Here is a 16559-nt window from a genome sequence, read left to right as displayed (position 1 = left end):
ACAATTCTAAATTTGTCCATTTGTCCAATTTCATTGGTAGAAGTACACAACTCACAAAGCTTCTTTCTGTAATTATTGAATGCTGTATATTGGAGCATCACTGTGACCCTGTATCAGTTAATGTGCTTCACTTGCATGCTGAAATTTCTCCGGCAAGACAAGATGGTAAAAGACTCTGGAGAGTCTAACGTAAGATGGAAAGTAGAGGTAGAGAGATTTAATTTAATTGCCTGCTCCTAAGAGGAAGCAAATAGCCCAAATACTGCTGTCTCTGTATCCTGTTCTTGATCTCAAAACATTGATTCAAATAGGTATTTTGTTCTTTATCTGTGATTTTTATTAATATTATGATATAAACAACATATAATTATTATCCAGATTCTCCGGAACTGTAACAGCAACCTTGCTCACAGAAGGCACTATTCCCTGATATGAGCTTCCATCACCAGTAACACCTGTAGAGCAAAAACTCATCAACTAGATTACTGGATTTACAACTTAGTCCTAATCGTATTAAGAAGCTTTTTTTGCCTAAAAATAACAGATAAGATTCTTTACTGGTGTCAATCAGCATAACTTCATTACCTTGATATGAAGTATCTGGATTTATCAAAACTGACAATATGAGGTCCTGCTCACCCTCATTGGGTATGTACTTTAAGCAGGTCTTAAGGAGGATGGACAGGAAAAGTATTTGACAGTTCCAAACATGGCAGGTGATAATAAGTGCAATATCTGCAGTTGAAAACCTCCTATCTACTCTGTTTGGGGCTCCCCATTCATCCTGGTACCCTGGCTTTTTACTTTTTTCCCTAGTACGTGAAATGTTTTTTTTTTTTTTCAATTACATATCAGATATGTAGATACATGTACATTTCTTATGCTGCTTTATATTATTTCACGTCATTCTAGAGATTTAGAAAATGGAGCAACACCTTCAGAGAAATGCTCGTTATATTAGATTCAGTTTAGAGGATAGACTTATACAAATATATATATATGTATATATAGAAAACACTGGGTAAAATATTTCTGTGCTATATTCAATTAAAGAAGAATGCTGCAAAGAATTCAGGATGAAAACTTCTATGCTGCTCTTAATTGCTGTTTCATTTTGTCATTAGATTTAGAAACAGGGTATTTTTATATAACATGTGGAGTGGTGTTCAAGAATAATTAGGCCAGGAATAATAATTTAGTTTGAAGAGAAGTAGTTAAAAAAAGTGAATGATTTGATCTTAAATAAGCAGCCTTATTCTTCACGAACTTTAAAAACTAATCTAACTCCTCATAAATGTTAGTAGATCAGGGAATCAGTTGTTTTGGTTTTTTTTTTAAATTTATATTTAAAAACTGCAGTAATAGATTAATTCAAGGTCAGCCAAACTAAGGAATATGACTTTGCTTTTTGTAATTGAAAGTTTATTTCTTAATGATTGGTTTACAAGTAGATTTGAATAAGTTTCAATTGATCTTCATGCCATTATTTAGAACTTGAACTTAGAGTAATCACTGACCTTTTGTACAAAACTGTAAATCAAGGTAGGCCTCTTATCTGTGTTGTCCTACTCTGAATTTTTATATGAAATGGAGAAATTGAAAATAATTTTAGAGAATTTTATTTGCTTTGGAAAGGACAGACTGAGGCTACTGAGGTCCAGTTTTTAAAATTGTTCCAGGTCCCCAGAAGGCAAGAAATTTCACAACATAGAACCCCAAGGGAGGAAGAAACCTCTGACACTGCTATTGATCTGTTTTCTTGCACTTTGTTTATTAAGGTTATTGATGAATGAGCAAGTAAGTTGAGTCTTAAGTTGGTAGGTTTTGTTCTTTTCTCATAAGGAAAATTAAACCTGAAGGTACAAAACAAAGACTGGTGCATTTTTTAGAAAATTTAAATGAAAATGGTAAGTAGGAAGAAGAAAAGGAAAGAAGATTTTTTTTCCCTTCCCTTTTTTTTACAGAACCCAGCCTGGAAGTTTGCAATATATGATACTTGAAATTATGGTACTTGTGACTGAATTCATGAAGTTGTATAACATCTCTCAGTCTGGGTGATAGTCATGACTTTTCCAGGACAAATAACAAAATGTATGCAGTTATTCCTAAGTAAGTCTTGCTCCAGTAAGAGTTTCTCAGTCAGAGCTAGTATTTACAATTTTTGATTTTTCTAAATTCAGAATAATTTCAAATGTAGACAATGCTTGTTTCAAGAAGTGTTCAATGCTAATATGTACAGCAGAAGTCAAGCACTTTGTTGAATAATGAATTGACTCAAATTAGAAAGAGAAACAACTGTATAAAATTGATTTGTGTCATATTTTACATTCTGTGTGACCTTAATGTGAATTTTTTTAATTTATTGGGAGAGTAGTGCGACAGTACCTCTTTTTGAAGAGTTACACCAGTAATTCAGTAATCCAGTAATCATTTTCTTGATAGCAGTGTGCTGTAACAAATGAACAACAAAGACTGCTGTTTTCAGCCAATTTTAAGATTTATTGTACTTCCAGCTAGAGATTTATCTTTTCTCTGACTAGATCGATCTGACTTCAGGTCAATAATTCCTGATTGAATCTCTACAGAAGTCAATAGCTACCTATTATGTCACCTAATACACAAAGATTTTGTGGATGTCAGGTCTGTGGAAGAAAATAACATTTGTGAACATATTTCACATCCTTTATGATAAGATTCCTTTAAATAGTATTTATACATCACAATTATTTTTGTGTCCATAAGAAAATTCTGAAAATTGTGGTTCACCTAAGGCTACCACAGACACATTTTCAGCATTCAAAAATATCTATGTGTTATCTGCCATGGTTCCTTGGTCAGCCTTCTGTTTATCCAGAGTACAGTTCTTAGAGTTTTTTCTCTTATGTGGAGTTTAAACTAATATTTTTTATTGCATTAATAGATAAGAATTTTTATACAAGTATGGATGCTTCAAAGAGTCTATAAATTTTTTGGTCATTAATGTTGCTTTTCAAGAGAACATTATGATAATATTTTTTCTAGATTTTTTTCTTTCAAGTACCTCTAAGGAAACCACTTACTCATATTTTAAGGTAACTATTGTATCATACATACATTTTTACACTCTGATGCTCTAAATCTAGCACTAAAGCACTTCCTACAATTAAGAACTGTTTATTTATTAATGGAATTCTGCTGGTTATTGAATTTATTAGTTTTTTTTTTTTTTTTAAAGGTATTAGCTTGCATGGCCACTGTCATAGGACATTAGCTGCACGGTTTTCTTTGTAATCCAGGTACATGGGATAGATGGAAAAATTATTCACATTCGTGTATTGACACCTGTCTTGATGTATTTCATTCAGACTTTGCAGATAAGCATGCTGAAGTGCTCAGTAAGGTTGCACCCTAAATGACTTATAAAAATTATATGTTATGCCATACTGCTGTACTGCTGTCCTTAACATATTATGCAAAGGTCAGTGAAGCACTGCAGCTCAGTAGAATGCTCCGTGGGTGTGTGAGGAGTGAGCAGCACAGGGAGAAAAGAACATAACCTATGTGTAAATGCTTGGTGTGTTGGCTAAGCAGGTTTTCTTGCTAACAGATAATCTGAATTATATGTCTTGACCTCGTCAGTCAGTTGTAATTAAATTATTCAACAGATGAAATTTTGTTCAGATGTGGAATCTTTTCAAGACTGTATGTTGAATTCAGTTTTTTTTTTTTTTTAATTAGCTGGACCTATTGGACCTATTATACTATTTTGAACCTATTAGGAAGGGGGGATTTATGCTTATAGTCATTGTCTCTCTTCTTGACCTCTTATCAAGGTGATCTACTTTGAAAAAATGCCAAAATATAATTTGAAATTATGGGCAATTATGTTAATTATCTCCAATTATTTAGATGTATTATTATGTACTTATTAAAGACAAAAATTTTAATTTTCATTAAAGCAAATTAATTTATTAATAGTAGATGGGAAATATGAAGTAAAATCTGTGGCTTCATCTTAATTTTGTTTCATTATGAAGGAAGTAATACGGAGCTTTGGATTGTTACTGGAATATTAGAAGCTTTAATCTTCATCTGCATATTCCTTTGTAATTTTCATTCAAGCTGTAGATTAAATATATGTTTGTGTAAGCCAGAAGATATGCGACATTATGAGAAGAAATGCTCAATATTGGCAGTCTAGCAGTCTATTCTATTTTTAGAGAGCAGGATTACCATGTTTGTGAATATAAGTAGTTAGTTTTCAGGTTGTTTTAAGCTCTTTCTTGTCAAATGTGATTTCCTTTGAGAAGACTCATGTACTTAATTCCTATCTGCTATTTCAGAGGTTACTGAATGCATCCCCTTTTTACTTAATTGCTTTGTTCATCACATGTCATTAGGTTGTTCCTTCTCACATGGGATTAAATACACCTATAAGAACTTTATAGCTGAAGAAATTGCACTTAATGAGTAATTTAATCTCTTCCAGCATTCTTTGCCCTTGCCTCCACAGTGACATCATTTTCTTGGTTCCTCTGCTTGCGTATCTGAGAAGTAAACTGTTGTGGAGAAGGCCTCAATATCTAAATGGCATTAAGATAAATATTAGTCACATATATCTATATCTAGGTAGGTTCCACAGCGATCTTGGCCTAACATTTCATTTTGTTATACAATCAGCCATCACTCCTTACTGTCTTTGAGCAAACAATTATTCAGTTCCCTGGCGCTTGAGGTTCAGTTTCTTCTTTGCTTTTTAAAGTACGTTTTTAATTTAATTCTCAAAAAAACCCATTTTCAATGGAGAAGTAGCATCATACTTCTGCAGGCTTTATTTCAGACTCATGCATACCACATTAGCAGGAACACATCAGAGTTTGAGCATCGTATTGGTTAAGGTGGAGGATCTGACCATTTATTCCTTTTGGCTCCCAGCCTCATGTTTCTTCAGAACTATAGAAATGCCAGTAATTTATTTTCCAATTCCATAAAACTCATGAGTCTGTGCAAAATCACCAAGATGTCTTGTATGAAAATTGAATTATTTAATCATGCACAGTTATGCATACATAGTATCAGGTTACCAAGAAACATGAATGTTTTAATTCTAAGTCTGTCTTCAGGCTTTCTTCTGCTTCTCCATACCACATCGTCAGCAATTTTGTTGGAAAAAATGTTTGTTCAAAAATGGGAAAACAATTTTAAAAGAGGTCTCCCACTCAGGTAGGAGATTTGCTTGAAAGAATGCTTAACTGTATTTTTATGTCTGAAAAATCATAGGAAGTTATGTGCAATTTGTACTCCAAAAGAAACTACTTGCACATTTTCAGGACTTAGCATATTGATAAATAGTTTCTGAGAAGTTAAACATTTTCTGAAGTCTTTTCAGAATCTGCACATAAAAAAAACATGGCAGAATTTCCACTTTTCTTCACCCTGGATTGTTGACTTTTTTTAGCAACAGAATTAGGTTAATGGGGGAACTGTAATTGTTTTCCAGTTCCAAATCTAGGAAGGGTAGTAGATTCTCCCAGAGTAAAGTAGATAAACACGTTTGCAGAATTTAAATATGTGTCAGTTTTCTGAAAGGCCAAGCAAAACCAATTTGCAATATGAGGCTGGCAAATTTAGGCAAAGAGAAAAAAAAGAAAAACAGAGAAGTTAGAAAGAATTTAGCCAATTAAAAAGATTGGAATAGCAATAATGTCTTTCCATGTGTTTTTCTGGAAAATAGGCCATGCTAACAAACATGATTTCTTTGTTTTGTGAAATGCCAGGTTATATTGAAAAGATAATTGTCATGCCGCATGCAATTCTAGTTAAATAGATAGCAGTTAGTAGTAGCAACAAGGCACATATTAAATGGCTATGAACTGGCTACCTGGGAGGTAGGAAAAAAGTTATCACCCTGACAGAATTTTCATGTATGGAAGAGATTCCTCCATGGCTCTACAGGGATCAGTGTCAGAACAATTCTTTTCAACTTCTTTCTGTGTGGATTAAAAGTAAACAAAAGACAACCATTGGCAAAATTTTTGGATGACTATTTCTGTAATAGTCATCCAAATAATCCCTTTGATTACTCACTTGCATATTGCATATTGGAGTTTATTGTCTTCTTTCTGGAGGTGTTGTGGTAGCAAAATTTTAATTAATGTGATGGTTCCATTATGAAAACTGAGGTGCTGTGATTACATTTGATATCCATGCAATTGCCACATAAATTGGTGTATTTTTCACTCAGTTAGAGAAAATTTCTTCAGATTCCTTAATTTAGGAGACACCAGCAAAATAATTTTTTCATTTTTTAATTTCTGTCTGTTACTCATAAAGATGTTAGAGAAGGTTATTTTTACTAACAGTTATTTTAAAAGATTTTTTTTCTTCTGGAGGTATTCATTGTAGTACAATCAGTCTGGTCAACCCATCCCTTCTTTTAATACCAAATCAATGCTGTTCTAGCCTATTTCTTTAAAATGTTTATTATTTTCATTTTAAATTGTTCTTATTTTCAGTACTTTTTTTTTTAGCAGTTGTCCTTAGATGTTGGATTCATGTATTTCATTTCAATGTTAATTTTCTTTTAGGAAGGATATACTGTCTTTCAGTACTATAGTCATGACCAGAGAAGAAAATTGACCACTAATTGTCATTTCTATAGCACTGTGTTTCATCTATGAAGTGTGTAGGTACATCTCTGTAAAGGAACAAAGTGTTAGTTATATAAAGCAGTTCTGAGTCAAAGGGCTAGATTAAAAAACATCTTTGTTATAGAAGAATTCAGAATGTGGAATAAGACCATAAGCTTTATATTGCAGGTTTCTGTTTGCAGTTATATTTGGAAATAAATCACAAATTCAAGTCAATGTCTATTGAGAGTTCTAAATTTTAATTTTATTTTGAAATTTTAAGAAAAAAAAGGTATTTTCTGACTTTTTCAGTATCTGTCTTAAAACGGAAAAATTTGGTTTCTCTTTCAAGGTAGAATAATATTAGAATTTGAAATGTGTTTTAATGCATACAAGATGTTCAGAATATTGTTACAATAAAATAGGCTAAATTCATACCCTAGAAAAAGCAGTGATAAAAATAGTGCTTTTATTCCAAAAGAAAGAATAATGTTAATAAAATTACCATCTGCAATACTTCAAATCCCTCAGTAAATTGTAAACTCCCACATTTAGTTAGCTATTAAATAGATATTTAGAATTGCATTTGAATCATAATTGTCTATGATCATGGCAAGACAGATATAGAAGAAACTAAAAAAAGGGGAATCAAACGTGACTTACTGGCCCTTCATCAAATATCTAGTGACCATGCTCATGTTTCAATAACAGAATGAAAATTTTTCAACCAAAAAAATACTTACTTCCCCATGACAAAAGAGTTTGCCGTTCAAGTGGAGTGGTGTGACTGTTTTCTTTTTGTTTTCCCCACTAGATAGAAAACCTCTGAGCTCAAAATATTAAAATAGACCATGTTTTATCTGGGGCAATTCAGCCATCATGCAGAAGTAGGCTGTAAAATAAAGACTAAAATTCTGAGGTGGTTACTGAATGTAAATGAGTTCGCATTTTGTGTAAGTAATAAGATAAATTCTTTAAAGCGTACCAGACTAATGGGTAAGTACATAGTAAAATACTTCAGTAAATGCATAGCTATGCACCTGGCTGTGGCAGATATTTTCTTAGTATTTGTCTGCACTTGAATTAAAAAAGTCTTGATTTTTGCTGTTAGAGTGGATCCTTCTGTTGTAGCTTTTATTTTATGTAAGTTAAATAGTTCTTCACAGAATGCTAAAAAAGACAACATAACAGATTGTCAGATGCTGCAGAGCATATAAGTATCTTCAAGAAAATTTTGTATAAAAGGTATTGACTGCAATTCAGTAATAAGAATAAATTCAGAGAGCCTGAGAAGGAAGTAAAACTTGCCAAAAATGAAGTAATTTTCAGGACTTTCTGAAATCCAGAGGTGTTGGGGAAAAGGAAAGAAAAGGAGCTATCCACAATAGTAGATATATCAATATTTCATCTCAGAGTTCTTTTTCCTCAGTTTTATCTGATACTTTGAGGATAAATACAGGGCTGTCATGAAAAAATTTCTTAACTGCAAAAGGTTATGAAGAACTGTCAGTACTGAGAAGGAGGCTTATGTGGTTATGGGCAAGAGCAAGAAAAGTATAATCAAGTTTAATAGCATTAGTTAGTAAAAGTACTTATAAAACATATTGTTTCATTTTACTTATTCCTGTGAGTAACAAGGGGTAGGACATGATCCTTATTGGTCCTATTCACATTAAGAGCTTCTACGGTTCTACAGTAATTCTGGTCTCATTCATTTGGAAATGTCACTGGGGAAAAAATGCCACTGTTTTATTAGTCAATTAAAGATCAATCATCAATGTAATGTATTCCATAGAAAAAAATAAAAATGTTGCAATTAAAAAAGACATATTAAAATCTTAATTGGAAAGTAAGCAGGTTTCTCATCATACATGGTCAAGAAAGATATATTCAAATTGGAAAAAGTGCTTTCCAAAACTATTGAAATTGTCACACACAAACAAAAAAAAGAATTAAAATTTGAAAACCCTAGCAAAACTGGTGTGCTTTAGAGAGGAATAAACTTATAAAAGAAGTTAGAAGAAAATTAGTTAGTGTTTTTTTTGGGAGAGCCTTCTATGTGGGAAAAAAACCTTCTCTCATAATTTTAAGATGGAAATAGGTATGAGTATTTGTGAGAGCAGAAGTCCAAACCTGTGTGTTCTTCCCAGCTCATTCCAATAGATTGACCCTTCCATATGTTGTATTTGATTTTTGACATAGCAGTCAAACTTCTGTAGAAATTCTTTACTTAATACCAGAAATAGTATGGGGTGTACCTGTAATGACATCTACATCTTGGGTTTTTTTAAATTTTTTTTCTCCTTTCCTACCAAAGATGGATAAATACTGAAGGCATAGCTGAGAAGTACTTGGTTAACAGGGTCACAGTGCTGCCTAAAAATATGAGGCAAAATTACAGTTGTGTTTAAATTTAAAGAACTTGTGACAGCTTTCCTTTTCAGTTTTTTTTTTTTTTTTTGGTAAATGTTTTAGTCAGGAAAATATCTTAAGATTAACTTCCTGTCTTCTTGTGGGATGTACACCAACCCTTGCCAAGCATACAGAAGATACTTAGGATCAATTCCTGCTTTAAAAGGAACTGCTGGATCATTTAATTTCATCTTAGTGGAAAATGCAACTAAGTTCCCCTTACAAATTTTGGGATCAATAGTGAAACTTGAGATTATGCATAATTTTAGTGCTGCACTGCCAGAAGCTGGTGGAACTGGTAGTGACAAGGAGAGAGCATTAGAGTCCTCACATTAGTTACATATCTCATGCTGATGAAATTATTTCAGGATGTATAAATGGATCTGAAATCCAGGAAAAAGAGGAAACTAAATCTTCTCACACCCCCTGCCTTCAGCCCATCAAAACTTTAAAACTAGTTTTCTTACTCTAAACTTTGCATACAAGGTTTTGAAAATAAAAGCCTGCCCAATTTAATTTTCTCAGTTTTCAGAGAAGAGGAATCTTTTGCAAGTGAGAGAGATGAAATGATTAGTCATGATTAGTCATCCACAAATCCTTATTAACTATCTACAAGCCTAGATTAAGTGTCATACCCCTTGAAGCAAACAAAGAAAAGTAACCATAAATCAGGGTTATTTTGTTTGTTTAAATTACTTTTAAAATGCAAGTGGCTAGTACTAGGGAGGATAGTGTAGAAGGCATGTTCTACTATGTTACATTTGGTCTGTTACAAGTTGAAATGGAAGGTTCTTTTAAAAAATCCTATATTTCTTACATGCATATGCATAAGCATGATAGGTTTGGTTTCAATGTAAAAAAACAAAAATAATTCATTTGAAAAGTCAAACCAGGACATTCTCAGTTCTAGGACATTCCCATATTCCTATTTATCAGTAAAATATATTTTCAGAACAGTAGTACCAGATTTTGTACACCATATTTATTTTTATGAAAATATATATTTAAATTATAGCAGTTCCTTTTATCTAAATGACTCTGTAAATTTCCTTTTCTAAATTTATAATGTGTATAAGTTGTGGTTATTTTCAACATATCATGTTGTGATTTCTGAAAAAAATATCTGTTTCAAACAGTATCATTTTGAGGAAAAAACACTGATTAACTAAACCAGACTTGTATAGTATTTTTAGCCAGTTTGTCCCAATCTACACTTCTGATGGAAAGGAACTTACAGTGCAAAACTGTGTTAAAATAATTCTCAAACTTCATGGATGCTTAAAAAAATATTCTTTGTGCACAAATCTCCTTGTTTTTGTGTGATTTGCTTTCAGAAATAAATGGCAACAATGGTATAAGCTACATGAAATTTTCCATTTTGTATGTAGTAATGTTTAAATGGTTTTATTGAAGAAATGCAAAGAAAGTAATTGTAAAATGCAAAAAAGATAATGCTCTGGAAAATACTTTTTTTACATGATCTGAAACTGTGGGAGTCAAAAAAGCTTTAGAATTGTACTGTACATAAAGTTCTCCTGAAGAGTAAGGCTCTACTTAATATTCTTTGCATTAGTAATTATTATATGATTAAAATTTACCCAGAGGCAATATCTGATGGTGTTATGCTATTTACTTATTGGTAGCAAGAGCTCACTTTCAGAGTTCAATAGAAGTTATGCTGAAATTTTAGCTCTATAAAAATGTAAAGTTAATAAACTGGGCATTTTCCATATTTCTTTATTTATTTCTATGAAACTCACTCCAGTCTATTAATATCTTTTATGTACTGGTGTGCTCAAAACAGCACCCAGCACTCCAGATTTGATGAGCAGAGGGGAAGGGTCCCCTCCTTTGACTGGCTGACAATGCATTTCAAGATGTTGGCCTTGTTTGCTGCAAGTACACGTCACTGGTTTATGTTCGACCTGAGGATAACACCAGATTCTTTTCTGTAACGCTTCTTCCCAGCTGGTCTGTCCACAGAATGTAGTAGTTCCCTACCACTGCGCTTGACATTTCTCTTTACTGAATTCCATGACTTTTCTGTCAGTCTGTGATCAAAGAAATTAGCCGGGTTTAATTTACAGGTATCATCATAGGTGGAAAATATCTCCTAATTGAAGCTGTGCCCATCAAGTTGCCCCTCCCTACTTTTATTTTAATCTTTGCTTCTACATGTATGGGTAACTAAATGTGAAAAACAATTCTGATGATAATGGATAAAAAATAATACAATTTTAGGATCATTTAATTTTGGTTTTCTCTCTCTAACATAGTAATAGCAATAAAAATCTTTTACTTTACAATTATTAATAAAGTCAAATATCAAAAAAAATCTACATGATTGTCATGTACCAAAACCAAAAAATACTTCTCTTTGAGATTTGTCAAACAGGAAAATCTAGCTTTTGGATAGTTTTAAGAGATACATGATATATTAATTAAGAAACTATCTTTTGTTAGAAAACACCTTGTGTCTTATTCCTTGGAGTAAGAATTCCAATCAATTTGTTTTTATATTAAGTAGCTATTTGAAGAGTTATATGAGAAAACACTAGTTTTTTGGCAATGTAACTTTGGATCAGGAAAGTTATATGTTATATTAATTATTTAATAATATAATAATTGATTTAGTAAATACTGTTTCAATTTTATCATATTATACAGCAAGTTTATTGTCTAGAGGCATCTGGAGTTGTATTTTATATATGTTTATATATGACACAAAGGACACTTAGCTCCACCTTTCCTTTAAAGAAAGGTATGCCCAGCCTTTGCTCTTGCTTGAACAAGCTAATTCTGATCTTTTGTTTGTTTGTTTGTTTTCTTTCTCTCACAGGAGTCATCAGGACTGCCTTGCACAATATGGACAGGGAAGCCAGAGAGCATTATTCCGTTGTCATTCAAGCCAAAGATATGGCTGGGCAGGTCGGAGGGCTGTCAGGGTCAACAACTGTAAATATCACACTCACAGATGTCAACGACAATCCACCCAGGTTTCCTCAGAGTATGTACAATTTCAACATATAACTGATTTGAAAATCATGTTGATTTTCAGTGAAATAAGAAGCTATTAGTGAAATCCAGTTAGTAGTCAAATTCATGGCAAAAAGGCAGGTTGGAAAGCATTTGGATTCACCAATATTTTTTAATTTTCCAGCATTTCCAGATAAAACACAGAGCTGGCATAACTAAAGTACTGAAAATAGTAAAGATTTCTTTCAGTCTAACCATTGAATGATATTGAGATGGGTTACAAAGATATACTGTTCTCATATGTGGGTTATTCTCCAGCCCCTGTTAAATGCATATTTCAATAATTGTGTGATTTTGATCCCATGAGGTAATTATGATGTTCCTATGGTAGAAAACAGCAAAAGGCAATTCATTAAAATAATTAACCCAACATGCCTTTGGCTGCTTCCATGTGTATCTATCAAAATTTTTTCTTCTGCTTTCTCTATACCAAACTAAACTTTTAAGGTCAATTATTCCATTTCAGATGGTCAAAATCTAAGATGTTTCTCACTATAGTTGAGCAATGGTGGAGCCTGACTTTATCATAGTTAAATGAATTGCTGATACTGATTTCAAACAATATTATCACATGAATATATAAGAGTAAATACCAGAATAGAATATCTTAATATGACCACTAATAGGAAGTTAATTTCTATCCAGCTCATTGGATACACATTGATCTGACACAGTAGCTGGGATCTTGTAGGAATTCCGAATTCAGTCAACAATTTACATAAAAATCTTCTGGAACATAAATGCATTTTCTCTGCATATTGGCTCAAGGCCAACAAGAATGTTGTAATCTGGTCTCAGACGTCGCATGAGCTGTTGTAGAACATAATGGGCTGGTAGGTCAAGGTACATCCACAAGGAAGTGCTTTAAGCTGTTTGAATTAAAAGATTTATAAACAACAGTAGAGATCACAAGGCTCCAAGGAAAAACAAAGCTCCCTGGCAATACACGTTGTACAAAATCTGGCCAAACAGCAAGTAGGCTTATTAGGAGTGTTGCAGAAATTAGTATCTTCTCTGTGCCTCACAAAGACTTGAAAACATAAAGATTTTGAAATATACCCTTAAGTACAATATTTTTGATTTTATGTTCCACAAATTCTTAATTGCATTCATCATTATATTTAATACTTCCTAACTATTGGAAAGGCAAAAGGAAAGGCTTATCTTTGAACAAGAACTAAATTAAAAAGAAAGAATGTCCTAAGTTTTCTGCAAACTCAATGGATGCAGGAATGGATCCCTGATGCCCAAGGTTTCAAGAACTGGTCTATTTTATTTTGAATGGAAGGGCTTAGATGGCAAATTGATTGTCAGGCAGAAATGTACGTTGCCATATCTATTTATCTGTATTATTATTTTTTCAGAAATCAAAGAAATACAAAATGTTCATGGTATAATTTATACATTTTAAAGGATTCTAATATCATTGAAAATGACAAAATATTTCAGATTTAAAGAAAATGTATGAAGAAGAATAAAATTTTATTTTAATATTTATTCTTTTCAACATAAAATATTATTTCTAAAACAAGCCTTGTAGAATACAAACATTGCTTTCTTTCCTTACAGAAGATTCTGATACACAGTTATGAGTGACATTATTTCTTTACTTCTTTTCAAGAGCACCCTTTGCAATGAGCAGTAGCTACATGTTAATAATGAAGAATGAAAATGCAGTTTATCTGAAAAAGGCCGTTTTACCATCATGAACTATATACATGAGTCTTACCCTAAAAGAAATAACTTCTTTGTTTATTTTTCCTCTGTTTCCTTTGTGTGCCATGATTTTCAGTTAAATTTCTCTTCAATTTCCTTATTAGACGGAATGCTAAATGAGACTTACTGAGGCTTGTCACATTCAGAATTGAATTCAAGGGAAGTGCTAACCAAAACTGCCTATATCGAGTGTATAACCCTTGGGACAGGCTGAGCCTCAGCTAAACCACAGACTTACTTTTGGTTAGTTTCCTTTTCTCCGTTACCATACTTGTGAGTTTTGAATCTGATTCTAAGTGTATGAGTACCTTACTTGAGAACGTGCTGGGAAGTAAATCTGATTGATGCTGTCATTATTTGTTTTATTTATAAATATACTTTGTTGTATATATTTAAAAGATAGACCTTTCTGGCTTTAGTAGATCAGTGTTCATTAGACATGTAAATTGCAGTAAGATATGCAGGAATTCTTCCCTTAAAGAAACACTTTAAAACCCTACTTAAAACTTAGAAACAAAGATTATAAATCTTTCTGCTTGAAAGGGTTTATTGTGTTTTTCTCTGCATTCATTCTAAAAGACCTGACTTTCTTTCAAAGAAAGTCCTAGCAGAAGAGCAACAGTTTTCCAATTTATAAAAAAAATCTTGTAGGAATAATATGAAACAGGACTGGATAATTTTATCAGTCTGATTTCTGGTATAGGAAACACAGCTGAAAAATTCTGATTGCAAAACAGTAGTATGTCCCAAAAGTAAGACGGCGTTGTGAATTCAGCAGAAGAATAGTCTGAAACCTCATATATTTTTTGCTTATCAATTACTTCCTGTGCCTCTTGTATAATACTGATTTGTTTTTCCTACATCATTATAAATTTCCTTTCTTTTGAGAGACAAGTAACAAATGAACTATCTATTCAATGTAAGCTGACAGACAGTGCTCTGCATAGGATGATTCTTGCATCTCTCAGTTCTTGTTAATTTCATCACTGATGGATCTGTGTGGTTGATGACTGAAGGCCCTAATTTCATAGTCATAAATTTATTTCCTAATTTGGTAGAAAATATTCCATCTTGTAATGGCACTGTTATCAGCCTTGAGCTACATCAGAATATTCTGTATGTTTTCTTTCATTAATTCTCTCTGGTGTTGCTTAAGATGAATAAATTGTCTGTGTTTTGTTTAATATGAAGAGATTCTGTAGCATCAAGACCATCACAAAGGCTTCTATTGACATGCTTTGTACATCAAGTGCTAATGATTACATTCTGGCCAATGTGTAGAGGATCTAGAGTTGCTGTGTCTACACTCTAATTTGTAGGTTTTGGTTTTTGATACAAATAGCTCAGTTCCTTAGGATAAAGCAGAATTTAAATGCAACTTATGACTTAAAACAATTTTTATAAAGCTTGATTTTTGAGGCTTGATAGTTTTACGGCAATAGGAAACATAATGTGAAATTATGTATATACATAATTAGTTTGGCCTCTCTTTTTACAATATCATTGTATGAAGAGTGCATACCCACGTTTAAATAGGAATGTGATATGAAGATGCTCCTGTTAGTTCTGAAAAAGTAAACTCACGTCCTAGAATGAGATAATAACTCTGTTCATTGTTGTTAAGGTATCCACTATCTGGCCTTGTTAATATAACTCATTAGTTAACTTAGAGTAAAAGTATCTGCTACTCATTTTCTTTTGAAAGTCATACTCCGGTGTGGTCCTTTCTGTGTCTCCAGTTCCATGTGGTACATCTAGTTCTCATTATTTCCTGTCATGAGAACTGTCATGATTTCCTGTCATGAAAAGTCAGCATCCTCTCACTCCCCACTGCCATATGCTGCAGCCTGTCCTGTCCTGTCCTACCTGGTGACTAGTCCAAGGCTATCTCCCTTCTCTTTCACCACTTGGCTCCTGCCAAATGTGTTGAGGAAAGCAAAATTTTCTCTGATTGTTTTTAGCAGGTCTTTCTCCTTTTTTCACCCAGTAGCCGCTAAGAGGCTTATAGAATCATGAGTTTTAGGTCTCTGTCCTTCTGCTAGTTTTGCCTGATATTGGACAAGAGTTAAAAATTACTGAAAAGTATTGAGTTAAAAGGATTGCAAAAGTTTTGTGTCCTCAGGAACTCAGATATTAAGTAAAATTAGGACACAATAACTGGTTTCTCATAAGATGGATGACATCTGATCAACTGTACTTTTTTAATTAGATTTTTTGCATATCTAATATAATCCAGATCCTGTTCATTGTTCCATTTATGGGCTTGAGAAGTGGGGCCATATGAACCTAATGCAGCTTAAGAAGTCCAAGTGCAAGGTCTGCACCTGGATCAGGGCAATCCCAGGCATGAAAACAGAGTAGAAGAACTCAGTGAGAGCACCCTGGAGGGGCAGAACTTGGAGGTTCTGGTGGGTGAAAAGTTGGACATGAACAGTCAATGTGCACTTGCAGCCCAGAAAGCCAGCTGCATCCTGGTTACATCAAAAGACTTGCACCCAGCAGATCAAAGGAGGTGATTGTCCCCCTCTATTCTGCCCTTCTGAAGCCCCACTTGGAGTGCTGTGTCCAGGTCTAGAGTCCTCAGTACAAGAAGGATGTGGACCTGCTAGAGTGGGTCCAGAGGAGGGCCATGAAGATGAAGAGACGTCTGGAACACCTCACTGATGAAGACAACCTGAAAGAGTTCAGGTTGTCAACCTGGAAAAGAGAAGGGTCCAGAGAGATCTCATTGCAGCCTTTCAGTACATAGAAAGGACTTAGAAAAAAGATGGAGAGTAACTTTTTACT

At 33.3% G+C, this 16559-nt stretch overlaps 1 protein-coding gene across 1 annotated transcript in view; it reads left to right on the top strand.

The window, feature by feature from the left end:
• Positions 1–16559, top strand: part of CDH18 (cadherin 18) — a 224596-nt gene that overhangs the window by 154974 nt on the left and 53063 nt on the right. Inside the window, exon 6 of the mRNA XM_005422573.2 lies at positions 11860–12027. Coding sequence (XP_005422630.1) covers positions 11860–12027 — 168 coding nt within the window. The remainder of the gene's footprint in view (positions 1–11859; positions 12028–16559) is intronic.

Source organism: Geospiza fortis, unplaced genomic scaffold (assembly GCF_000277835.1).
Source record: "Geospiza fortis unplaced genomic scaffold, GeoFor_1.0 scaffold281, whole genome shotgun sequence".
Taxonomy (NCBI): Eukaryota; Metazoa; Chordata; class Aves; order Passeriformes; family Thraupidae; genus Geospiza; species Geospiza fortis.
The sequence above is the reverse complement of the archived record's forward strand: the minus strand, read 5'-3'. Positions and strand labels throughout refer to the sequence as shown.